Source organism: Arctopsyche grandis, chromosome 4, assembly GCF_051622035.1.
Source record: "Arctopsyche grandis isolate Sample6627 chromosome 4, ASM5162203v2, whole genome shotgun sequence".
NCBI lineage: Eukaryota > Metazoa > Arthropoda > Insecta > Trichoptera > Hydropsychidae > Arctopsyche > Arctopsyche grandis.
Window position 1 is genome coordinate 14,455,446 of NC_135358.1, and position 27,038 is coordinate 14,482,483.

Genomic DNA, 27,038 nt, shown 5'->3' on the forward strand with positions numbered 1-27,038 from the left:
TTTATATTTGACCGCAATTTCGTTATGTATGATGTTGTCGTTATCAGTTTTTACACTATCGCTGCCTCTTTATGGCTCTGATTTGGTATCGCGGCAAAATCCTTTGAAATGTACATATCTGGCTTATGCTATCGATGAATCTTTAATAGCCATTCCTAAAAATCGAACGTGAAAAGTTAAGCCACGCCGATAAAAAGGATTACCTTATCGGCAGCCAGCGCGTCTTGCGACCATACGTTTTGTACAATTTACATTGAAAACGAAAGATAAGACATCGTACTTTATATTTAAACACACCTATAGACTTCATAGTTGAATATTATGACTAATTCAAACCGAAAATAGCGTCAACAAAATATCAATTCCGTATCAATAATAACCATATGTACATTGAAAATGTTTGATACCTGATAAATTGTCATCGGAATATCCATGGTAGTGAACGGGTTAAGCGTTTAATTAATCTATTACGCAAAACAAAACAAACATTCGCGCGACTTTTGCAATTGCTTTGATTAAATCACATTATCGCATCGCATTATCTACCACTATATGTATGTACTATATTAGCGTCAAAATATTCCTAGTTATCTAATGCCATTTACATAAGTATACCTCCATTAAATTTTCATGGAGACGTTTAAAATGTTATAAAACTTGAAAAGGCATGGATTCGTTAGCTCTGAGATTGAAGAATAAACAAATTATAATAAGAGCACGTGGGCCGGTTGAACCGGTTAACTTGCAGAGCGTTATTAGGAAGTGCACTATTACCTGATGATGAATGTCTTAAAAAGTTCAAAAAATCCATTTAGGCCAAAATGAAGTATGAAGATCAAAATAGTATATACTTTTTTCTCACTAGGTCGATTCAAATGGCATTTAAACATCTTTATGACATAATAACAGATGTAATAAAGAAAAAAGTGTGCTAAATATAAATCTAATGACTTATTTTTTTTTAATCAGTCGTAAATCATTCTTCACAATTGAATGAAGGATTCAGAACAAAAGTATGCCTACTGGGAAAATGCGTATCGCGGGATTTACGCGATGCATTGGATTATCGGCACACCAACCGTACGAAAAATACAATAATAAAATGTGATAAAGTTATCGGACGATTTTCGCTCGTATGACCCATTTACTACTACTTCCCCCCGTCGAAAAAAATCCCATCAATCATAAAATCACAAATTATTAACACAAATATATCAGAAACGAGCTCGCAGCCTATTTGCACAAATACGGAGCATTTGAGCCCGCGCGCGCGCTCGGATTAGTAACGCGCCGATAACCTCTAGCGTGCGCGCTTATAACACCCGTGTAAAAAATTCAACGCTGATAACGATAATTCTGATTTATTACAATCAATATTAAATTCTATTAATTAAGATACGGATAATCCGCGTCAACTATGCCGCAATCTTCCCGCGTCCCTGTCGATTTTTTTAAAATTTTTAATTCGTTTAAACCAACACATTATATAATCTGATTGTAAAAATCAGTCATTTGTTTTATTTACGTAAATGAATTATCTGGAAACTATTTTCAAAACAATATCTTTTATTTGTATCGACCTATTTGCATGGTTTTATTTGAGATGACGATGTTCTATGTAGTAGACATGGATTTTTTAAATCATTATTTTAGCCACTAACACCGAGGGAAATTTCTGAAATTTTGAACTGATTCTTTCCAATAAATTTAAAATGTATTTGAATCATGAGAGAGAGTACTATATAATAGCTATATTGGAAAATGGTATCTATTTACTTAGTTACCATATAAATTTATCAACATTCGGTACAGGATTCATAAATAATTTGTCGATTTTGTCGATTTTTCAATAATTAAAAGATTAATGATATATTTAAAAACATACATAGGTATAACTTGTGCTTTTGATGATATTTTTAGAAGATTATATTCTATTTTACTCTTCAATTAAAATATTATCTTCACCTACTCTTGATATCATAGCACCATGGTGTGTAAATTACTTCTTGATATCATGAGCCAAATAAAAATAAAGTAAAAAAACATTTATATACCTTCCCACTTATAAAAGTATTCGAATGAAAATCTTTAAAAGTTCTCAGTATTTTATTATATTTTCTCTTCGCGATTTGAAAAATACTTAAAATATTTATATTAAAATATAAAATTTGTCTAAAAATTATGACTTTTTTTTATCAAATTCAACTGCAAAATTTTATCCATTTTTCAAAATAAACGCCTCAAACGATTAAACTTCAAAATATATAGTACCCAAGCACTCCTTACCCAGCCTAAAGCATTTAGAAAAACATGAGAAGATTATACATAATTGTAATAAGATTTTCAAGCACATTTACACATCATTTTTTTCTAGCACCGCATTGAAAGTTTTCAAAGAAAAACATAAATTAGTGAAGCTAATATAAGCCTTGTAAAAAAAACCTCAATTTTCTAGACTCTAGAGAATCTAAAGTACAATGGAGGTAAAATTATTTACAATTTATTATTATATGTAATATTTTAAACATTTAAAAAGTTTCAAGCCAATTTGTTGAGCGGCTTAGGAGATAATTAATACCAAAAACTTATTAAAAAAATCTCCAAAAATCGACAGACACACACACTCAGTCACACACACACACACGCGCACACACAAACACACATACACACACACACATACACACACATTTTTTCTAGATCATTAAAACGTGATCAGTAATCGATTCTGAATTCAAATCAGTCAAAATCTCGATTTCGAATTTTCGGATGATCACAAAACTTCATCTATTGTTATAAAATGATACCTATGTATAAGGGGAGGTACCACTTCCTGTCAACCTAAAAATTTGAAAAAAATATACCGTTACATTAAACATTTCACTAACGGTGTTCAAATTATATCTAAAACAAAAACACAAAGAACACACACACTTTGTTTAAACCATGAAAATGTGATCGATTCCGAGTTCAGTCAAAATCTCAAGGTTGAATTTTTGCATGATCACAAAATTTCATCTTTTGTTACTACGTACATATGTATGTAGATAGATATAGTAAAAATGCCCAATGAAAAATGCATGTTGCTCTATTCATTAATCCAGCATAAAAGCTTCTATAAACAAATGCAATTTAAATAAACAATATCTATATACATACATACATACATACCTACATATTCAATTAATGGCCTTTCAATTATCTATGTATATACATATAGGTATATCATAATATCCTCATCCTACTATCAGAAACAATGCGACACGCGAATCCCGCGACTAACCCGAATTTTCCGTTTCCTTTGTTTGAATTTTCGAAATTTTCCCTACCATGTCGGGCATAAAAGGCTGGCAAACACCACCGGTCAACCACTAACCTCGAGTTTCATAACATCCACCATTTATGCATAATAAAATAATTCCGTAAGCAAACAAACGCGCACGCCTCGCGAGGTCCGCACTTATGATTTATTCAGGTAATGGACGATTGATCGCGTCCCCGAGTCGACACACAAACCAAGCCACGATTACATCAAAGATTTTCACCTGTGATTTTTGTCGAATATACCCCCCGATCGTGCATAATAGAGTTATCGATACTCACTTCAAAACACACATACACACACAAGCTTGGACGAATTAAGTCAAGTGAATATCGAACGTATCGATAAAGCATTTCTACCATTCGAAGTGATCCATATGAAGATTTGGAGCGTTTTTTTTTTTGTGATGTTCAGAGTGGGACATTTCGCGTGCACTTAATGCAAACCAAGGCACCCGGTGATACATATTGTCCAAATAGAGATAAAAATGCATATTTTATTGGCCACACTCACGGCAGCCGCAGAGGCGACCCTCTGCAGTACACATATAACCGCTGACTATTTTAGTGCCCCTCGTAAAAGTTCAAGCCAACCAAGTGCACAATTATTGCCACAATCATCGGAACCGACAGTATTGTGTCATTATTATACCATTTTTTACGAACGAAATGAATTCATGTGGTGGGTATATGTATATGTAGTACGACGTAATAATCTACTCGGGATTTACATAATTTTCATACGAATAATTTTTACTATACATATTTTCGGATGAAGTAATCTTTATAGTACATACAAATTAATGTTTATCTGTTCATACATACAAATATGTAATACAATAAATGTATGTTTTTCCACTATACAAATCCACATTTTTCTACTTAGGATCACCAAGGTCGATAAATTTGAGTCATTTGATTTTAAATACATACGTGCACTATTTAAAGTATACTTCAAAATCAAATTCAAATTTAATTTTATACTATCATCATTATAACAACCACTCTCTAACGATTGCTGTATGAAAGCCTCTCTAGCACGCTTCCATTCGCCTATTTTTTGTACAACTCCATCCATGTAACCCCACGCATTTTTCTTTCGTCTACCCATCTTCTTGCGACCATTCACCCTTTTACATTCTCTCGGGTACCATTCTAGCACTTCTTTCGTCCATTGTTTTAGCTAGGTGACCCGCCCATTGCCATTTCAATATCTTCCCTTTCTCCACGATATCCGTTTCATATCTCTTCACGTTATTCCAAGCAATGCAACGGTCCATACTTCTTGAGTGCGTTGTCCAAGTTTTAAATTCATACGTCATAATTGCCAAAATACATATGAACATGTTATATAAAATTAAAGAAATAATTTTAAGAATAAATTCTTAAATTTAAGAATAAAGCCCTTTAGAGAATTTTCATCATTATTTCAATATTTTCATATTCATATTATATATTTCATTTCATATCTACATACATACATACATACACATGTACAATGTACATATATGCACATATATAAAAGTCTTTGTCAATGGTTGGATTAGTGATTGGTATTACATGCGTTACTTTTTATGGAAATTCTATCCAATATTAATAGGAAATCGTTAGTGCTTATGTACAAACATATGTGTATCATTTTAAGCGTAGCAACTCTCCCAGTACAGAATCATAATATGCAGAGTCGACCACGTGCACAGCAAGGTGTCGTAAGTGCATTTTGCATTTTCGCTGCAAACCTCTTGTCCTTCCAGACACGTATGTCATGTTTGCATACTCGGAGACAAAGTAACCAACTTCGCGACAACGAACATCATCCTCCCCGCCATAAGAATTATATATACATACATGTACAATATTCACTTTCACAACGCGAAAGTAATGCTAATGTTTGTAGTGTTCATTGCGTTCAATAAGCGTGCTTGTATTTCTAGAGCAAACATAAATGATCAAACACGGCGGACTAAAGCGTGACATGTTGAACACGCGCACCAACTTCCCCGAAATCGAGTCGATTTTTCCTAACAATTCATACTTGATTCCCCGGCAGGTGGAGGGGCAGGGAAAAACAAACACTGTGGCGCGGTTGAGGGTGTTGTGGCGAGGGGTTTGAATTGGGAGAAGAAGTAAGTAAACAGTGTTATTTATCGTTGGGCGTCTGTGAGCACAGGAGCCCTCGACGCCAAAGCAAACACGGGAACAATGTCGAGAAAGTCGCCGTCGCAACACGAAAACACCAAACATGGTCAATTGTGCCATCAATAAACCAAAAGACCGGCCGGACATAATCACGCTATCGTGCTATTTGTACAAAATGTGAAGCATTATATATACTACAGTTAAGTCGGAAGACACAAAACTTTTAAAATACATATCTCGAGACAATTCTAACCCGTTTACAGAGATAAATTATGATTATCAAATTTTTTTTTTGTATCCATGCCATTTTATTTACAATTCACTATGCGCTTTAAAACACCTTGTTTAGATATGCACACATTAAGGTTCGTTTATACCAGCGCAGCTCAAGCCGGCAACTGCACTGTAACAACAGTACAAAAAATATCCTTTAATAAATTCTATATGGACACATTCATGTATGGTAAATTCTATATAGACACATTCATATATACTATGATCAACCATTTAAACAAAAAAATAATTCATAATGAAAAGAAAAAAAATACATAAATAAGAGGAAAAACACAACAAAAAACACACAAAAACAAGAAAAAGCATGATAAACATTTTAAAAATTGTAAACAAATTAAAATATGTTCCGTAATTTGTGTGTGACGTATCCAATCTATTCATACTATACAGCAGTGTAAGTTACCGAAACGTATCCAATTTTCAGTTCCAAAAACACTATTTCTGTCTGACTTAATTTACAAACTGTTATCACTAGAGGTAGGATAGTCACGGTGCTATCCATTGTTCCATTGTTGTAAATCCTTTGTAAAAAAGGTTCGGCAAACCTTTAACAATGCATTTACAACCTTTGAACAATACGCGGCACCTTCTGGGTCGGGTGACTAGTTATCACTTCTTTTATTTTTATTTTTTATTATTAAATACACATTTTTTGTTATTACATAAATATATCAGGAAGGCAAACCCCACAGATAAGCCCCAATGCCTCTTCCTGGGCAATTACAAACATTGCAGCATATTTTATTACATAAATCGCTGAATTTCGAATGTTTTGCATTTTACAATATTTAAAAAAGCTGGTGGCTGGTGGTTAATTATTTTACAGAATTAGTATTTTTGAAACTGAAAATTGGACTTCTGCCACTTTCAAATATAACGACTCATATGTACGTATATAACGACTCATGTAATATTCCAATACTATAGACTTGTTAGATTGTGTTGCGATTAAGAATTACTCTTAATAAAATTGTATAAGCATCCAATAAGCAGCAGAAAATTTTGATATTTTAAAATAAAATATTATTCACTGCCCGATATACCATAAGAAAATTCATTGTTTTTTCATCAAAATTCGCCGCTTCATTTTAACTTTAACTTCAACTTTCATTCATCGTATGCAAAATTAATTTGCTCTTGCTAGCTCTCAAATACTTCTTTTGCCCATATTCCTTTTCAATCGTGTATTTTTATCCTCGAATTCCAATTTCGGTCCATTCTATTCTTCTAATACGAAATAATTTTTACGTATGCAAATGCATCAATTATTCCGCGTGATTTTGCATTTCCAAACTCATAAAATGGAACATACATACATAAGTTACGATATAAAACCGTGGAATATTACTACCGGTGGGTGTGTGGTGTTTTGCGATTCAATTTGACGGATTTATTCGCGCGCGTGCAAATCGCGAATTAATCGCGCGGGCGCGGAAAAACCTTTTTAATTCGTCAGTGCTCTCGCGGAAATAACAATCTCGATAAATGAACTTTCCAATCCCCTCCCCCTCATCCCTCACCTCCATGGTTGCAACTGAACTGGAATTTTCATTAGTCGAATGCCATATCCGGTGCACGTTTTCAGTGCGCGCATCGCACTCCTACTGTTTTTTTAACCGGAATTGAAAACGTTCCCGTACGAACCAAACAAAAAACGATAATATTTGACATCACCATAGTAATTTAATCCAATATTTAATTAGATATTGACAAAGTTTACTTAAAAGTGCACATATTCTTCATTTCAAATATTTTTGTATACTAAATCTATTTTGACAATTTTAATATACGTACTCTGTTTTATATGTGCCTTATAGCCCAGGTGCTCACTCCAGTCCATTCGTGAACATAGTAGTTTGCTCATACACAAACTATAAGTCTTAGTATAGACAAAAATCTTCAAATAAACTCACTTGGTATCGCATGAACTTTTAGCTGTCAAAACTTTTAAGATGTCAAGTATTTAAAAGGAAAATCCTATGGGAACCGCATTACAGCGTTGCTAAATTTCTATTAAAGATGAGACAAACGGTTGAGAATTTTTAAGCTTGTGCATGAACAAACTGGTTTCACTGTCAATTTGTTCTTTTGTGTACACTATAACCGGCCAGATTGGTTCGTGTATGAAAAAACTAGTATATACATGAACTAACGAAATACACACTTGGACTGTACATAAAATACATACATTTGTATATACAATATATGAATTTGTCTTTTTATATATGCAACTGACTACGATTTTGATAATAAAATTTATAATGCCTATTTCTGGGCTGAAAAATCAAGTGTCATATATGTATATGTATGTACATACATATATAGGACTCGCCTTTGACACTGACTTTTCGTTAAATTACCAAATTTAAACCCCAATAGTTACCATTGTGAATAAAAATATACCAAATAAAACATTATACAATTTGAACAATTTCGATTTACGAACCATTAATACAAATTTTTCTTTCGTTTTTTTGATGTACATAGTGTATTTATACGTATTCAAAATTTATCACTCATCACCTTTTTATTATCAAATAGTCTTCTGGGATATTATATTTAGCTTTGTGCGGTTTAATATATGTATGTATTATATGTATGCATGTAGTTGCATTGAAATTATTTTACTCGAATAGAAATAGTTCAATCCAAGAATTTTTAATTTCAATTTGAAAATTCCTAATAAATAAGTCCTAACATTGTAATTAACTGTGTGACAAATTTCTTATAAAATCGTATTTCGCCCTTGGTTATTTAATCCACATAATAACCATCGAATTTTCATTCATATGCAAATAAAAATTTTGTTTATTTGTCTAACATTTTTTTACAATACCCATAGATTGCTCAGCACATTAGCGAACTCTTTTATTATTCACGTTACAGTTTCGGCAAACATGGGGGAGGTAGTATCCTGGTCATAATAGCGAAATCGGAGAAAAATAGCACAAACAAGTGCACAAAATCATAAACCCTTAAAATATGCGCGTCCCCTTTTTGCAGGCTAGAACACGGTTCCGCTTCACGGTATAACGCGGTCGCGACAATACGACAATCATTCCGATTCACACACAACAATGCAAAAGCGAGACGAGATGAAGGGTACTGTGTACTATGTACATAGGGGTGGGGGAGGAGAAGCGGCGCATTTAAGCGTATTTATTGTTATTATCATTGCACTTGCCCCGTTGCACCGACGATACGCCCCTGTCGATGCTGCCCACCCCTGTGAATATAAATACATCTGTACGTAAATCATAATTCGGCGGGGTTTTTCGCAGATGCAGGGGTGCCCCGGCACTAACGTGTTAATTAAGGGGGTTTGGCCCGTCGCCGAGGGACGAAAGTCAATTTACACTTTACACAACATGATACAGCTCATTTCACATTCGCCACTGCATCGATGGGGCCTAGTAAATTTACGACGTGTGCTTATACATCTGTAGATATCGACAGTGCTTCAGTTTCATGGATTGAAAATTCTTAGCTGTTGAATTGTAATGTAATGGAATTTCTTAAGAGAGTTGCAGAATAGAAATGAAAGAATAATATTGGATAATATACAGAAATAAATGTATAAATTAATATATGTAGTACGTGATGATGTCAAGTTTGCATATGAATGAAAAACAAAAAATGTAGTCCCTGTGATGTATTTCAATCTTAAAAAATGACATCCGGCCCTTGTAGACCAAACGAAAGTTATAAATTCTAGAGTCTAGAATTAAAAGCTTATTCGAATACATTATTCAATAATTTTATAATGATAATACATTAGTGCGTCAAATAAATAAAGTAACTTTAATATTTACATCTTCATTTACAAACATTTTCACCTATATACATATATATATATATACACATATGTATGTATGTATTTCCACATCTACATATGTATATGCCAATTTTTTCTGTTGTTTCTTTAGCTTTTTTTATCTATTTGTCTTCAAAGCTCAGAAATTTCAACGAGTGGTTTTGGAAAGGAATTGATATGTCATAAAATTAAAACTTATATATTAAATAACCTTTGTACATGTATGTATGAATGTCAAAATAGTATAATGTTATTTTGATTTAATAGAATATGAATATAAGAAAAAACTAAGTTAGTAACTATATTACATATGTATATCCAAATCGTAAACTCATCATCATTGTACTACAAGTGCGCAATATATGTTTTATTACTTTTATTGATGTGAACCGACATCTTATTTTTATTATGATATCTAATCTATAATTTGGAAAGAGACTTTGTATGTATCCTTGGTCGTCGTTTTCGTCGTTTTCGTCGTCGTCGTCGTCGTCGTCCGTAGATCGGTGACGTCATCGAACACGTGATTCGATTTTTTTTTTTCGATCCATGGGCGCCGATTTGTTTTTTTCGTTTCAATGGATTCACCCCCGCGGGGGCGCAAGGCGAGTAGCTTCATGGGGCCCCGCCAGGGGCGCCACAAGGGGCGCAGCCCCGTGGGGCCCCAGCCTCATGGGGCGCAGCCCCATGGGGCTCAAAAGGGGGCGCCACAAGGGGCGCAGCCCCGTGGGGGCCCGGGGGGCCCAGCCTCATGGGGCTCAAAAGGGGGCGCCACGAGGGGCGCAGCCCCGTGGGGCCCCGGGGGGGCCCAGCCTCATGGGGCGCAGCCCCATGGGGCTCAAAAGGGGGCGCCACAAGGGGCGCAGCCCCGTGGGGCCCCGAAGGGGGCCCGGGGGGCCCAGCCTCATGGGGCGCAGCCCCATGGGGCTCAAAAGGGGGCGCCACAAGGGACGCAGCCCCGTGGGGCCCCGAAGGGGGCCCGGGGGGCCCAGCCTCATGGGGCGCAGCCCCATGGGGCTCAAAAGGGGGCGCCACAAGGGGCGCAGCCCCGTGGGGGCCCGGGGGGCCCAGCCTCATGGGGCTCAAAAGGGGGCGCCACGAGGGGCGCAGCCCCGTGGGGCCCCGGGGGGGCCCAGCCTCATGGGGCGCAGCCCCATGGGGCTCAAAAGGGGGCGCCACAAGGGGCGCAGCCCCGTGGGGCCCCGAAGGGGGCCCGGGGGGCCCAGCCTCATGGGGCGCAAGCCCTAATAGGCATTAACTAAGGGGGGCGAAGCCCTAGACGGCAATTAATCATGGAGGCGCGGAGGGGCGAAGCCCTAAAAGGCAACTGATCATGGGGGCGAAGCCTTAGACGGCATTTAATCATGGGGGCGCGGAGGGGCGAAGCCCTAAAAGGCATTAACTAAGGGGGGCGAAGCCCTAAACGGCAATTAATCTTGGGGGCGCGGGGGGCGAAGCCCTAAAAGGCATTAACTAGGGGGGGCGAAGCCCTAGACGGCATTTAATCATGGGGGTGCGGAGGGGCGAAGCCCTAAAAGGCATTAACTAAGGGGGGCGAAGCCCGAAACGGCAATTAATCTTGGGGGCGCGGGGGGCGAAGCCCTAAAAGGCATTAACTAAGGGGGGCGAAGCCCTAGACGGCTTTGAATCATGGGGGCGCGGAGGGGCGAAGCCCTAAAAGGCAACTGATCATGGGGGCGAAGCCCTAAACGGCAATTGCTCATGGGGCGTGGAGGGGCGAAGCCCTAGAAGGCAAAGGCTCAGGGGGGTGCCGAGGGCGAAGCCCTAGAAGGCAAAAAAAAAAATTTGATTTTTTTTTTTTGATTTTTTTAAATTTTTTTTTTGATTTTTTTTTTATTTTTTTTTTGATTTTTTTTTTTTTTTTTATTTTTTTTTTTATTTTTTTTTTAAATTTTTAAATTTTTTTTTTTTTTTTAATTAAATTAGCTAAGTCATGTTTAAGCGGTTTATATTATAAACACTGAGCGAAGCCGGGTAATACAGCTAGTTGCCTATATATTATAGTATGAACTTAGCAAAGTTGGATCCGTAAAATTCTATTTTGCAATTTTCGATGCCATCAATACATAACGTTGATAATTTTTACTACGGATTATGCTTGAATGTTTCAGTTCATTGTCTAGAAGCATTATATAATACGATATTACTTTTTTGCAGAGCAAATAAAGTTTGGCATCAGTCGATTAATGGCAGACAAGACAGACGATGAAGAGGAAGATGCAATACCACTTCACAACAACAACATATATCCTAAAGCTATTATGTACGATACAATTCAAAGGCCACAATCGTCAGCTAGTCACAGCCACCCGGATAGCGATGGAAATCGTTCACCTCGCGCTAATTCGAGATCACGATCTACATCCCCGGAACTCGAAGTCGACTCACCCCCTCCTCCAAGAAACAGCGAATCACCCTACCCACACCCAGCTTCAATTACGGAACTCTCTAAAACCACACCGGTTAAGAGGTCCGAAACGTTTTCGGTGAACGCCCTCCTGAGACCGGACATACCCAGAACCCAACGATCCCCATTTACGGAGGGGCCCTCCTTCAGCGAAACTATATCTGTTACGAGATCTTTTTTATATCCAACCAACCCGTTCGCAGATTTTTTACGGGATGCAAGTTTGCAAAAGAACGGACAGGAATATTCGCCGGCAACTAGCAGTCACGGGTTCTTCCCGCGACAGTTCGTACCACCTGGATTTTTCCACCCCGGAATGTACCCCAGCAATCCCATTATGTGTTCGAAGGAAGGTGAAGACAGAGGATTTTTCAGCAATCCTGCTTCATTATATTTGAGCGCTGTTCAAGCTGCTGCAGCAGCTGCTTTGCAAGCCGGTGGCCAAGGGACGCAAAGTAGCGGAAGTGGAGGACCTACGAACTACTGTTCACTTCCTGCTGAAGAATTATTTAGGCTAAGACAATTACATGCACAACACCAACTGCTCTTAAGACCCGGTGGACATCCCCTTGCCGACGTTTTTTCTTGTGTTAAGTGTGAGAAAATGTTTTCAACACCACATGGACTTGAAGTGCACGCTAGGCGATCCCACAATGGAAAACGACCTTTTGCTTGTGAACTTTGTAACAAAACATTCGGCCACGAGATTAGCCTCAGTCAACATAGGTATTAATTTACGTATATTAAGTTATTACATCGTAAAGGTTATGTATATGTTCTGAATAATTATTAATAAATATTTTCATAATAATGAGAGCTTTTTATAACTTTTTGAGCATTAAAATGTTAGTACAAAATTAAATACGGAACAAGTGAAACAAAACTTTTCAATACTTTATTTTTGAATCAATTTTCATAATAGTTTTCAATGCATATCTTACGAACATAACTTTTCGTCAGAAATTTCAAATATAATTCAATATTTTGTCCTATATTCGTAGATGGTAGATTTTACATCTACCGTTTTTATAAACCTTCTATTAGCTTGACTCTGTAAGTTCAATTTCATTCCTGCCGTCAAAAATTTGGACCACTTTCATTCTTTGGATCGCTTTGATATTTTACCGAAATCCGGGAGGTTAGCTTAAAGTAATTAAAGTAAGCTAATGTCTCCGAAATTAAGCTAGAGGAGTTGAATCATTAATGATCTCATTAAAAATTACATCAGATTCTTGTGTCAAATCGAAGCGATGACAGCTAGCTATCCAAACGTAGCTTTCAAAACTCACAGGTTAAGAACTTGATCAGTAGTAAAAATTACTTTTTTCACTCTCATTTATCCCATTTAATTTGTAAATTCTTTGATACTGAAATGATAAAGAATTCAAATTTTCTAATCGTTCAATGGCTGAACTAAAAAATCTATTCAAAAATTGCTATCATCATCTTTACTAATGCGATTCCAGTCCAATTTTTCAATTCTGAATGTTCATGTTCATTTAAAAAAAAAATGATGAAGATGGTTGGTTATTCGAATAATAGAAAGCGTGACTTCAAACAAACTATTTAGTAAAACTCTCCGATTGTTACAGTATTGCTATATCAACGATAATTGTTTAACTTTTAAATTGTTCAAATTTTAGTCAGAACTTATACTTCAACCTACAAACATACATATGTATATACATCAATATATCAACATGTACAATAAAATAAAATAAACTTTACAGGGCAGTGCATAGTGTAGAAAAAGTATTCGAATGCAAGCAATGCGGGAAAACCTTCAAGAGATCCAGCACGCTTTCCACACACCTGCTCATACACTCAGACACGAGACCGTACCCTTGCCAGTACTGCGGAAAACGGTTTCACCAAAAGTCCGACATGAAGAAGCACACCTACATCCACACAGGTAAGCAAAACGTGCACTTAATAACCCAAACTGAAAAGATCAAAGCGTACAGTATGATAGTATATCATGATATGGCGTTTTAAAGTGGGCTTTAGAGTTCGCGGCCACAACCCGCGGCTTATGCGCGCATTAATATTCGCGGCAGTACAACGAGTCGAATAATAATTCTCTGGGCGGGCTGGTGGTCGAGTTGAGGGTAGGCGGTGCGGTCTGGGGGCGGCCAGGTATCATATTTGTGTACAAATGGCCGAATAGATGGAGTAATTGTTGAAACTGAATGGCAAAGCCCCAACGTAATCCCGGATCGGGCGCCGCCTGGTGCGGTTAACTGACACTGCACAACACACACAATACGACCCTGTTCTCTTTACGGTGGTCGTCCTCGTTTATGCTCAAGGCTCCTATTATTCGCCCAAAGCACAGATATTTCGCATTCAAAATTGAAATGAATGTCGAAACCTTTTTAGCGTTGATATTGAAATTTACCACAAGGTGGAATTATTATTTTTCGTACACAATCGACTGATCGATTATAATCGTACCAATGGTTCTATTTACACAATTTTGTAAATATAGACACACCCCCAGAACTGTATTTTTTGTTTTAAGGGTATGTGGCGTTGTGTAGATTAAGATTATACATAAAAATAAGTAAATTGCTATATACATACATATGTATATGAAAAAAACAATATCAAAGGATAAAAAGAAAATGCCCTTTATGGAAGCTTGAAAATTTGAAATTTTACGTATATTTTCTTTTCTTTAGTTTAGTATTCCGTTATTAAACTACTAAGTAATGATCATGAGAGAAATATTATTTCTTTCTGATACGTTACTTTTAAGGAGTTGGCGGAGAGACAAAAATTTGGTTTACATTGCAACCATTATAACTAGAGGTAGGATAGTCACAGTGCTATCCATTGTTCGGCAAACCTTTAACAATGCATTTACAACCTTTGAACAATACACGGCCCCATCAGGCTCCGGTGACTAATTATAACTATGTACATATGTACGTATAGAAAAATTAAACTCTAAATTTTAAATTAAATAAATAAATCTTGTTCGAATCATCTTTTACATATAAAAAAGAGTAAAATTTTAAAGTATTATTTATTTTATTTTTTTACAAATATAGCAGTAGCATTACAGTGTGATTCAACTAGTACATTTTTTAATTTAAGCCCAATCAGTCATAGAGAGAGAGACACCCCTAATTTAGATTTAAGGGTACGTCTGACGTGTTTCACAATAATTTTGAGATTATATGCACGTAACGACGTGTAGAGATGATAATCTCCGTGTCGCGTCTCCCGCATATAATCCCCATAAACGTCTTATGGCTGCACCGACATCCAATAGCGGTTACACGGGGCTTTGGGGTCCCACAATAACCCCTCCCGGTGAGCGGCTCACCGTCTTAAGACCATCCCCCTTCAACAAAGCCGGTAATTAGTAAATAATTCATCACGGGGTGGGCGCGAGGAAAGGGTTCGTGGTGGTAGGGGTAAAAGGTGGTCCACCCAGTCTCTCCACCCCATCCTCGACCCCAGCTCCGAGGAGGGCCGAACTTAGTAATTAATAATGCCGCGAAAATAGACTGTGAAAGGGTTTGATATATATTCTAGAATCTGCTTTTCGCTACCCCACCGCCCACGTACTAATCCTTTATTCGCAATTTATACGTTACATACATACATATGTAAACGAATTCATGAATTCGTATCGAATTGGTTCGAAATATTGATTCGCAAAACTACATATATTCAAATATTTCATCCATAAATATTGCCCACGCTCTTCCTAACTACGATAGTGGATATATGTGAATGTATTTGTTTGATGAAAATTTTCCGATAGGTATTGGTATCTGAACATTGTAAGGGTTATCGGTGAGCTTTCTCTGTAAGAAGAGAAAGCTTTGCAATTTGATACGGGGAGGGGTTGATGTGAAATTTTCGCTACCGCGAAAGCTCAGATCGCTACAATGGCGGAACGATTTGCTTGCAAGAAGGGTTCAAGTACTCGCAAGGAAAATCTAAAGCATGATTTACACCTAAAATATTTAGAGAAGTTCGACTGGATAATGTTAATTATACAATTTGATCAAAAATGTTGGTCATATATATTTTTCACAATAATTTATTTTAAAAATTATAATATTAAAAGTCTACATGCAAATATATGTATGTATGTATGTATGTACCTTATAAAAATCTTCACTGTAAATAACCTTTTATGGAATTATCCTTTGTTTTTAGTTGATTTAAATTATTATTTCATTAATTAATAATCAAACAAAATAAGTTCGTAGAAGACTAGTTTTTTCAGTTTTTTAAAAAATATGATTTTTTTACCATGGTCCATTACGGATTTTCCCTAAGGCAACACCTATGGATAATTTTGTACATTTGTATAATATTTAAATTTATAATCTTATTATAAACTTGAAACTAAATTCAGATAATGGTGACAGATGAGGATAGGTGGCCAATTTTGTAGGAATCATTTCAACGATGATATTAGATAAATTGGAAAACTATGATAGGAAAAGATCAACCTGGAGTCACAAATCGTAGGGATTTTTTGTATTTGCGGCTGGTTCTTATATATTAGTGCTAGCTGTAGGTTCAAGACATTCCCTACTTTGGATTTCATTATTTGATATTTTTACTTTATCTGCTTTGTTTTTTTTTGTTGTGTATTTATTTTTATTTTTCTCATCTCTCTGGATTTTTCGACCATGTAATGCCACAAGTTTAGAATGCAGCACTGGATCAGGGCTCGAGCCCGTGACCCCTCAATTGTTAGAATTAAACATTAACTACTGATTTTTTAGTGACATGTTGATGATTAATTAATTTAAACGCATTAAAATATAAAATACTAGTAGATATTATACAATATTTTCTCACTTCAATTTTTCATAATAAGTTCAATCTTCATATCAAGAGTACAGCTTATTTACATATTATATCTATAATAAATACTTTTTACTATTTAGCATTATAGTGAATTAAGAATGTTGATAAAATATATAATTTTTCAATAATATAAAATTATATAAACCGAAAACAACACAAGAAATCAATGCAATCTTAATCTCAAAAACATAAGAACTTCTTAATATAACAAAATTCGACGCTTAACTTTAAATCAAAAAAAATCTATAGCCATACTTTAAATCAAAAAATCCATACCCTGTAAATTTAAGCACTCATACCAGATTTATATCAATAGAAAAAGACTATTCGTCGACTGAGAGTCGGGCACAATGTTCTAGAATATACCTAACTGGCGTCTTTCGTGTACGTGCAGACGTCCATACAAATTTAAATGCGGGCAGGTTAGATGTAAATAATTCAGCGCAGGGTTGAGCGTACATAAATACTTGGCGAATGGCATTTTAATCAGTGTCTTAACTTTCGGTTCGGTGATTAATGGTTGTGATGAAGGTGGCGGGGGTGGCGAGCCGGGGGTTGGATACCACCCCTCCAGGCGCCACCCCTTCGACTCGCGAATGGTTGGATTGCGAGGACAAAACGACCCCAACCGCCCACCCAGCCCACCCACGCCACAGCCAACTTACCTGTGTATTAGATTACTAACTACTTTGAAATCGTCCATCATTGGTTTCCTCGGAATTCCGACACTATTAAAGGCTCATCGTCAACCAAGACCCTAAACTTATGTACATATATAATACATTTAATCTCGTACTCCCTGCATACACATTTACATAAATATAGAAATAAATCAATTACGAATTAGATTAATTATTCAAATCTTTAATCAAATTTATTTTTATAGAGTATAGAATTTTTGCATAATTATTTCGGATTTTGAGTTTCTTTATATTATTTTTACTCTTTCGTATTAATCGAAATTTTATGCAAAGACTAATTTTTCTTTAATTGTACGAAATACTCATTTTAATTGTATTTTGTAATAAATTATGCGACTTTTGAGTAACCGATGCGATATAAATTAAATTTTGATTTATTTTGTAATTCCACGAACGAATTTTAATCCAGTGATTATTCAAGAATTGCGTTCAATTCATATACTTATTAAAAATTCCAAAACAAAAATTAAATTTTAAATTATAAAACCCGCTTTTCATGATTTCATAATATGCCGCAATCAAGACATTTTCAACATATTTTCGCGGACATAAAAGAGAGAAAACAACAAGGTTAAATATCACACAGATTAAGAATAATCTAAATAAATTCATTAAACTTTTGTTTCATCTAAACATGCATAATAACAGAACCTTGTTACTAAACAGTAATATATGAGCCAATTTTCAGTTCCAAAAACACCATATCTGTTTGACTTAATTTACAAATTATTAACACTTCCTTTAATTCGATATGTCCAGAATTTCGAAAAAGCCGAATAAACGTATTACAGTCACCAATATTTTTAAATATTGTTAAACGTAAAACATTATATTTAATGTTTTGCAAAATATTTCTCGAAATGAAGAAAAGTGGACTTTTGCCACATTAAAAAAAAAACCACTCATAAGTTATGATTCATATTTATTTTACTATTAAGTATGTTATGAGTCATAACATACTTAATAGTAAAATAAATTATATATACATTAATTATTTGAATGCTTATAAATATACAAATAACGAGATCAATATCAAAATATAACAAAAGCCTTGGAATACATACATTCATCCATATGCTATGGAGGCAGCAGAAAGAAAATCCCCTTAGGATATTAAGCGACGAACTGTCACGTAGTCGGAGAACATAAGACGTGATTGAATCACAGTGCCACCTAATATAATAATAAACCAAAGTTAAAATAGTATCGAAACTTGTGCCGATCACTGCTACATATCGCTAGCAAACTTAGCCAAACCCAATTGGACTCGCGACGTATCTCTTTTTCGCCATTATTTTGAAAAAATAATTGCAACATTAATAAGCAATACGTTTCCGAAGCGTTTGCTTAATTGCTTGACTGTGTGTGTGTGCTTGCACTAATTTGATCTGGTGTTTAATTTTTTCCTCCTTGCGAGGTGCACGTCTGGGTCGTGTCTCTGTGCCAATTAGCGTCCGCCGCCTCCACCCTCTTACCTCGGCCTCTCCTAATAACGAACCGAGTGTCTGTTCGCTTTTTCATTTTTCCTGATTTCGCCCCGGCCTCTACTTAGACAGAAAAACAAATAAAAAATGCAGAAAAAAGCGTACGTTTCGCCCCACCCGACTCTCCAATTAACGTTGGCCACAATTAAAAATATGACGCCGGTGCGCTCCTCTGCGCGCTCTCCGAAGTTGATGCGGCTTTATTGTTTATTAAAAAATAAAATACGAATAAAAAACGACTATATTCCTTTCGAAATGCATGCATATGTATAGAATTGCGTTTTCGTTGAAACTTTGATGCAGTTGTGGGCAAACGATCAATAGGATAAGGAATATTCAGACTTCTACTTCTACTAGAATTCTCCAATGTACCTACTCATTTTATCTTTCCGGTATAATGTTTTACTCATTTTGTATAAAATCTTTTTTCTTGGAAAATTGTGATATTATTAGGATGAATTTATATTTAATCTATGAAATTTTAGAAATATCACTTTATCTTTCACCGATAAAGCTTTTCAAACACTTTTCTTTCTCTCTCAAGTTTTTGTATTCGTTTATGGATGTACATACATATGTATGTATGTATGCTTTCCTCATTGATACCTTTCATTAAATTGTGCCTTTTTTATTCTACCAAAAACTGGCGATATACGTATGTACATACATATATCATATGATGAAGTCTTTTCATGTCATATTGCCTTCCTCTTCTCTTGTGTCCTACCTAAAATTTTCTCTCTCCATATATTATGGCAGATTATTAAGGGACGTGACCTCACCACGAAGATTTTACATACATATGTATGAACAATACAAAATTTGAGATCAACTAATTCTTGTCCAAAATCTACTTGCAAATAGTTCTTCTCATTATAAACGTGCATATGCATGCATTCAATATGCCCCATATGCATGTATGTTTGTAGGTGTAGTCACAAAATTTTCAATTGTTTTCATTAATAATGTTTATATTACATACAGTCAAATTTACATACATATGTACATAGGTGGTTGTGAAGGTATTTTATTATTTGTTTTGAATATTTCTATATACAGCTCGATTTCTCATTTTTAGCGGTCTCGAGAAGGATAGAAGGAAGGATTCGCATAATCGCCTCGAGAATAATGCCCTTTCCGAATGTGAATTTATTTGAAAGTATGTGTCTGAATGTGGAAAGCGCTCCGTGGAAAATCCATATTTTTCGTGATTTTTTATTCAGAGCCCGACTCGTAAATCTATATGGGATTTCTCTCGGCGCGAATTTATAAGCGAAGATTTTCCCTTTCGGCTGGTATTCAATAAAATGGTAATTCGCGCGCTATTAATCATCGCTTTCCAATCTTGCCATCGCTTCATTTGCAAGGAATTCCCATCGCGTCCTGTGCGCGCCCTTATCACAGCCCGGTACCGAGAAGACCTGCTCAAAATGGGGTGGGAAGTGAAGGGAGATGGAGGTGGGAGCTTAATGGGGATGGGACATTTTTATATCGGGTTAATTACTTTTTGGAGCACGTTTTTTGCTAATGTTTCACGGCACGAGAAAGGGCGGGTAGGTCGAAAACTGCTTCTCCACGCCCTCAACTCTTGATTTTGGGCTCGGGCACGAGCCCCGGGCGAATTAAGGAAACTCACGTAGCAGCCCACTCTTTTTTAATCAAATCAGAAGATTTCTTAGCGTCCTCTTGACTTGGCGCTCGCACGCCCCTGTACTCGGCCGCCATCTGATTGCGCGAAATCCGCTATATAGACTTTTTTCTACAGTTATCGCGTAGGCATACGCAATGCATTAAAAATTTAATCTTAAAGTCAATCAAACACTTATTATTGTTAACAATAAAACAACAAATAACAATAAAATCAAAGAAAGCGATATTGTTTAAAGATTTTTAATGAAATTAAAATAAACGTTGGTTCGTTATTTTATTATTTATTCATGTAGGTAGGTACATATATAATCATAATGCAAATGAAAATACTTAAATTCATGTAAAAACTTTGTCTACTTATTATGTAGTTCCTGGTTGATTATAAGCGACAAGAACTATTTTTACTAGACATAGATTTCATTATATTATATAATTCTTAGATTATGTATTGCATATTTCTATTTAATTTATTTTAATTAAACGTAGCGTGTATGTAAGTACATTATGAAATAAAAATCACCTTTCAAAAAAATATAATATAAATGATTTGGATAGGTTAGATTAGGTTCTTTTGTACACACTCTTGTAGTATAGACAAATAAAGTAATTTAACAGTAAAATCTCATTAAAATGATTATTGCCATTAATTTGATTGTCGAATCAAACAGCGTCCAAATTATTATTCAATTGAATCGCGTGTATGAAATATGAGAGAATAAAAAGCGTAAAAAATCGATAACGAACAATGAGCGTCAGCCCTAATTGAAATTATCTGCTTTAATTTGGAGTCCAATTAAGATTAATAATAACCTAAAAAAAAAACAAAGGGCTAAAACAACAACCCAAAGCCCACATTATACCATAAATCTATTCGAATTGACTTTTTTTTCGTATTTCAAACAATCGAAAAAATAGCTCGTGTGCACCAAGCTAACTATTATATTATGGTGTGAGGGCGTGAGTCGATACACTTCTGGCCACCTAATAATTCGAGGCCGGGCAGAGAGTGGCTGTTACTCTTACAAAATATTAGCTTTTCCCAAGTGAACGGCACGGGTAATTAAATTAATGTCTCCCCCCTATATTTTTATTGTCCCCGCCAAGGTAGTACTGTGAGGGGCGCATCCGACCCTTTAACCCTCGCTCCTACTGTTTACACTGAATTCGTTTCTCTTTTTTTCCTCCGCGTTTCATTTTCGCCTTTTGACTGCCGACTGATTTACGAGCGATTAAAATTAAAATGCGCGCATTATCGACGACCGAAGAATGTATTATGATGAAATTTTTGATTTCGTCGAAAATATCCACTCGAGTGCCATCGATTCGAGGGTGAGTGTGCTGTCCTCCGTTAATGGGGTTGTTCGATAATCGAATTTCCCAGCGTATCGGATTACGAACGCGCGCCGCTCATGAAATTAAATTATCCAATTAAATTGATAAATCACGAATGTTATAGGGTAGTGCGCCCGCGCAGAAACGTCATCTGGTATCGCGTGCCATGCTTGCACACCACTGACCATTTCGATCCATCAAGTGCTGCAACGCGAGTGCGTCAACAAGTGATCCGTCGTAATGATTGACGAGCCACTCGCTACACAATCTTCGAAACTGAATCTAACAATGTGTTTCAGTGCTTCCAGAACTGTCCTAAATTTTAGGACAATTCTGGGCCTTCCACATACATACATACATACAATATTTCACACAAAGGTATTAGCTTAGTCAAGATACTTGATTCCATTATCGAAGAATGTGAATACACAGTTGTTAGTAATCGCATTCTTCGATAGTCGCTGTGATATACAAGTTATTATATTTTGACTGATCTCATTTTGACCATTTCGTAATGGTCAAAATGAATAATAATTCTATACAGTAATTAACAATTAACTATTATTGCTCTACTATTCGTTCACTACCAAGGGTTGGATTTTAATTAGAGCGTGAATAAAAAATGGTCAATTCATTCCTATATATTTTTCAAGAAATAACTATAATTTATAAAATTAAAATTGTTTTTAAGCAAGAAGGAATCGATAATATCGGTTGTGATCATTGGTACCAAATCGATGAACATCTAATATTTGCGTTGAATATTTTTTATGAACCGCAAGGATTCTCCCTCTTACTAATTAAAAAACAATAGTACATATGCCAAGATCGTGTTCAATTTTATATTTTAAGAAGAAAACGGCATTTGTTATATTTTTGCTAGCCTCAATTTATTATTAAATTTATATATGGTATGTACAACCAATACGGCCCAAAATTTATTCTGGCACATTGGCAACTTACCTTGGTCACAATCCGAACTGCCAATGTCGATATGAGGGCGCATGCGAATGATACTTGTTTTACGTTTGCCTGTTGTACTATTGCCAACTGACAAAAATGATTCTGACCATCTGTAAACATAATTCTGACCATTTAATATAAATTATGATCAATCCAGTTTAAATTTTGACCATTCAATATAAATTCTGACCAATTAGTATAAATTCTGACCATTTAATATTTATTCTAGTTCTAGTATTCTGACCGTTTAATATAAATTCTGACCAATTTAATATAAATTCTTACCCATGTAATATAAATTTTGACCAAAAACGGATTCAAATTTTGACCCGAAAAATACAAGCCCTTTTCAAATAACAATAAACCACCCCATTTGTGTTCAATGCAAGAAAGCAAAAAATAATGGTTTTTCTAAGAAATTGACAATAGTGAAACATTTTTTGTGAAAAAACCATCCATCGAACGCCGATCTTTGGTTATTAGGGGAATCATAAATAACAGTACACGTCACAAGAGTGCTGAAAGCAAAAGAGCTTTCTACAAAGTTAACAATCACCATTGTCCTAATGAGTATCCGCCCCTTATTCATAACTAACCCAACAAATACAAATATATATAATATATTAATTCATTTTCAAAATGCTGAAATAAAGTCACATATATAACTCATAACATATATAACTCATAACATATATGTGTACATAACTCACTATCGTAGATGTTCCTATTATTCACATCGAAAATAAATTTTACATATTATTACATAAATTATTTACACTGAACACATGTATGTCTATGTATGTATTGATATGACGTTTAATTGCACATTAGACTTTAGTGCTAAATCTGAAACGATATTTGATTTCCCACAGTGCTCTCCGAACACAATGGACCACTTTGCTCATCATGTTAAAATCATTTCACTTGATTTGATCTCACGCATATCAGTGATCGCACAATATCATATTGCGCACAGTGCTCGCAGCACTCTCCCTCGTTGCTTGTTTTATTAGCCGATGCTTTTTCCGAATGAAACGGGGGTGATACTGTCCCACCCCACGTATTATATTATAATAAATATGTATACGACCAGTCATAAATGATATCTTAATATTCGCGCGAGCTAAGTCTATATAAATCCATGTATGTAATATTAAAATATGAAAGAAACTGAAACTTCATTAAGACGTATTTAAACTGCATTCATCACATTTTTACCAAAATCGATTGCTCAGGGGTGTGATAATTTAAAAAACACACTAAAAAATTAAACTTAATCATTGAAAAGATTGCAGTCTAGGGTCTAAGTTAGACAACCATACTTCTAAATTGAAAACTAAAGATTTGCATAGAAAACAATCATACATTCGTCCTCATATACTCAATATAGGAATTGAATTATTGGCGTTTTCAATTAATTGTTTCTCATACGAAAAAATATTCACATCCATTAAAACTAAATTTATATTATATTAAGCTTCCCCTGCAAGAGCGCAATATTTGACGGGCAAATATTTAAACACAATAGAGGACGTAGCCTCAGTTTAGTACCGCGAAAGCCCTAATATGAAATATGTTATATTCGGATAGCACCCCTTGCGATATTCGTTCACCCCTCTATCCCCACCACCACCATCCCTTAGTCTTCTCCTCCTTTTACACATGTGATCCAGTTAAATGTGCTATCGCACACCTAAACAAAAAGTTTGATATATGCCCGGCGACTTAATGAGAATTCCTTATGTAAAGTCCGTATTTAATGGTCGTAATTTAATCATGTCTCACCACCACCAGACTACTCACCCCTTCCTCTCACACGCAGAATCTGCGCTAGACGTTTGTTACTTACATTCTTTAAGTTGTATTTTGACTAATGAAAGGGAAATATTAAATACGATTTTAACAATTAAAACCGATCTATATAATGTATTTATATGTAATCCAAGTTGATAATTTAATTTGACTAGTAGTAGCAATATAAGAAACAATCATTCGCTTCCTCTTGAGTTGAACACAAACGCATAAAGCGCAGAATTTTATTATTTAGAAAAATATTTATAACAGAATAATATTATTTTTACATTACTGAAATTTTGAAGAAATAATTTGAAATTCAAAGGAAAAACGAATTTATTAACTATATATGTACTAATTTAGCAATATCGGTATAACGGTCTTCCAGTTTACCGGTAAACTGGAAAAATTTCCGTTAATTACCGTTTATTTTTTTATCGCGAATTAAGTGGCTACGCTGATGTTTGCTTAAAAGTAGCAATACAGACCAACCAAATCGCAATTAATACGATCAGACGGTTGTTACAATTGTGAACCAAACTTTCAAATGGTTCAAAATTTAAATAAATAAATATTATTAATAGAATGAAACTTTATACATTTATATGACATTATTCACCTGACATTTATTATTTATGAATTAATTTAGGCTAACTTTATTAGGAAAATTAACCATAGATGTGGTTAATTTTCACGAAAAAAAATTATTTTCATTTATCGGTAAATACCAGTATACCGGTAGTGGGAAATTTTTTTACCGTTTACCGGTAAATGAAATTTTAAAATAAATTGCAATCCCTATTATGTACATACATACGTATGTACATATGGAATGAAATGAAATGGACCATATGTTCACATTCTATCACTTTTATAATGGATCACAGCCTTCAATATACGTCATGAGTCATGAATATAATTATTACACCTTTAAATAACTTTATTATGTGTATATCTTCCCCCTAGTCATTGACTACTTACAGTGCAAATATTAATCCTCAACTTAAATGCATCCCAACACCGAAACGGATAGCAATTTTGCAACACATTGTACATACATACATACATTACAGACTAAAAAGAACATCGTCGCTAATCTTCAACGCAATTCAAAAAGCACTCTTTCGATCCCCACAAAGCTTCCGACCACCCCTAAACACCCAGGCGCGAGGGGAGCGCGAGCGAAACAATCAGATATTAAAAAGTAGCCGGGATTAGTAACCAGACCCGCCCAATAGTTACAACTCAAATCCAATTTTGCACGGCCCCAATTTGCCGTCGAAAGCCACCCAACACCTACCCGATCCCATACTGAGGCAAAAGTACCGGGTGTGGCGGAAAAAAACAAAAGCGAAGAGAGCGGTGCTAACATGTGCGCTGTAATAATAAGTTGGCGCACATGTCACCGCGTGATTTTCGCCCCGCGAAAATACCCTTTTAAATGCTCGGCAAATATTTTTATTATCATAATAAATATTTGATGGGCGGTTGTAAGGCGGTTAAATCCAGCCGCGACTTAATATGATTAACGCGCACGCAATAACAAACCACACCACTCTCAACTTAGAATCGCTTCCGAGTGTGTCTCGCACCTGTTTATGTAATGTTTGAAGCGATTGAATTTCCGCTCACTATTGTAAAGGTATGACATCAGTTACTATTCTACATACATGAATAATTTAGATATAGTACGAGTTTTACAAAATTCTTGTCTACGATCTCCCCGTCGATAACTATTGATTATACATAGTAGATCCGAATAATATCGTACATAATACTATTTAATCATGTTATAGCTTTCATTCTATTCCTTTTCATTTGTTTTATATTTGTAAATTTCAATTTCTTCTTATATTATATTTTATAACCTTTTTCCAATATTTTCATACTATAGTTTAATTATGCAATGTTCTATTTTGTCATGTTATAGCCTTTATTCTTTTCTTTTTCATTTGTTTTCCTTATATTTATCTTTTTCATTTTTTTTATAATATTTGTAAAAATCTGTTATTGGACTCGGAAGTTACATATATTATATATTAACTATTTGTTTTTTATACATATCTACATCCTGTTGTCTGTTGATTTTTCAATAAATAAAATAAAATAAAATACACATTTGCTTCTATCAACTTTTGTTCTAAATACTTGTCCAAATTTTTTAACATGAAAGTTGTTCCTATGTATCATGTGTAAATGTATTTAAAATAATACATACATATATTGCGAATAAATGTTTTCGGTACAGTTTTCATATTTGGAAATCTGCAAAAGGAAAACTT

The 27,038-nt window shown here is 35.2% G+C and overlaps 2 protein-coding genes across 2 annotated transcripts in view; one reads left to right on the forward strand and one right to left on the reverse strand.

Annotated features, from left to right (window-relative positions):
• Positions 1 to 27,038, reverse strand: part of LOC143910247 (zinc finger MYM-type protein 1-like) — a 396,863-nt gene that overhangs the window by 108,995 nt on the left and 260,830 nt on the right. The window lies entirely within an intron of this gene.
• sens-2 (zinc finger transcription factor senseless-2) overlaps positions 9,355 to 27,038 on the forward strand; it is a 32,561-nt gene continuing 14,877 nt past the window's right edge. The window contains exons 1-3 of the mRNA XM_077429359.1: positions 9,355 to 9,361; positions 11,744 to 12,719; positions 13,724 to 13,905. Coding sequence (XP_077285485.1) covers positions 9,355 to 9,361; positions 11,744 to 12,719; positions 13,724 to 13,905 — 1,165 coding nt within the window. The remainder of the gene's footprint in view (positions 9,362 to 11,743; positions 12,720 to 13,723; positions 13,906 to 27,038) is intronic.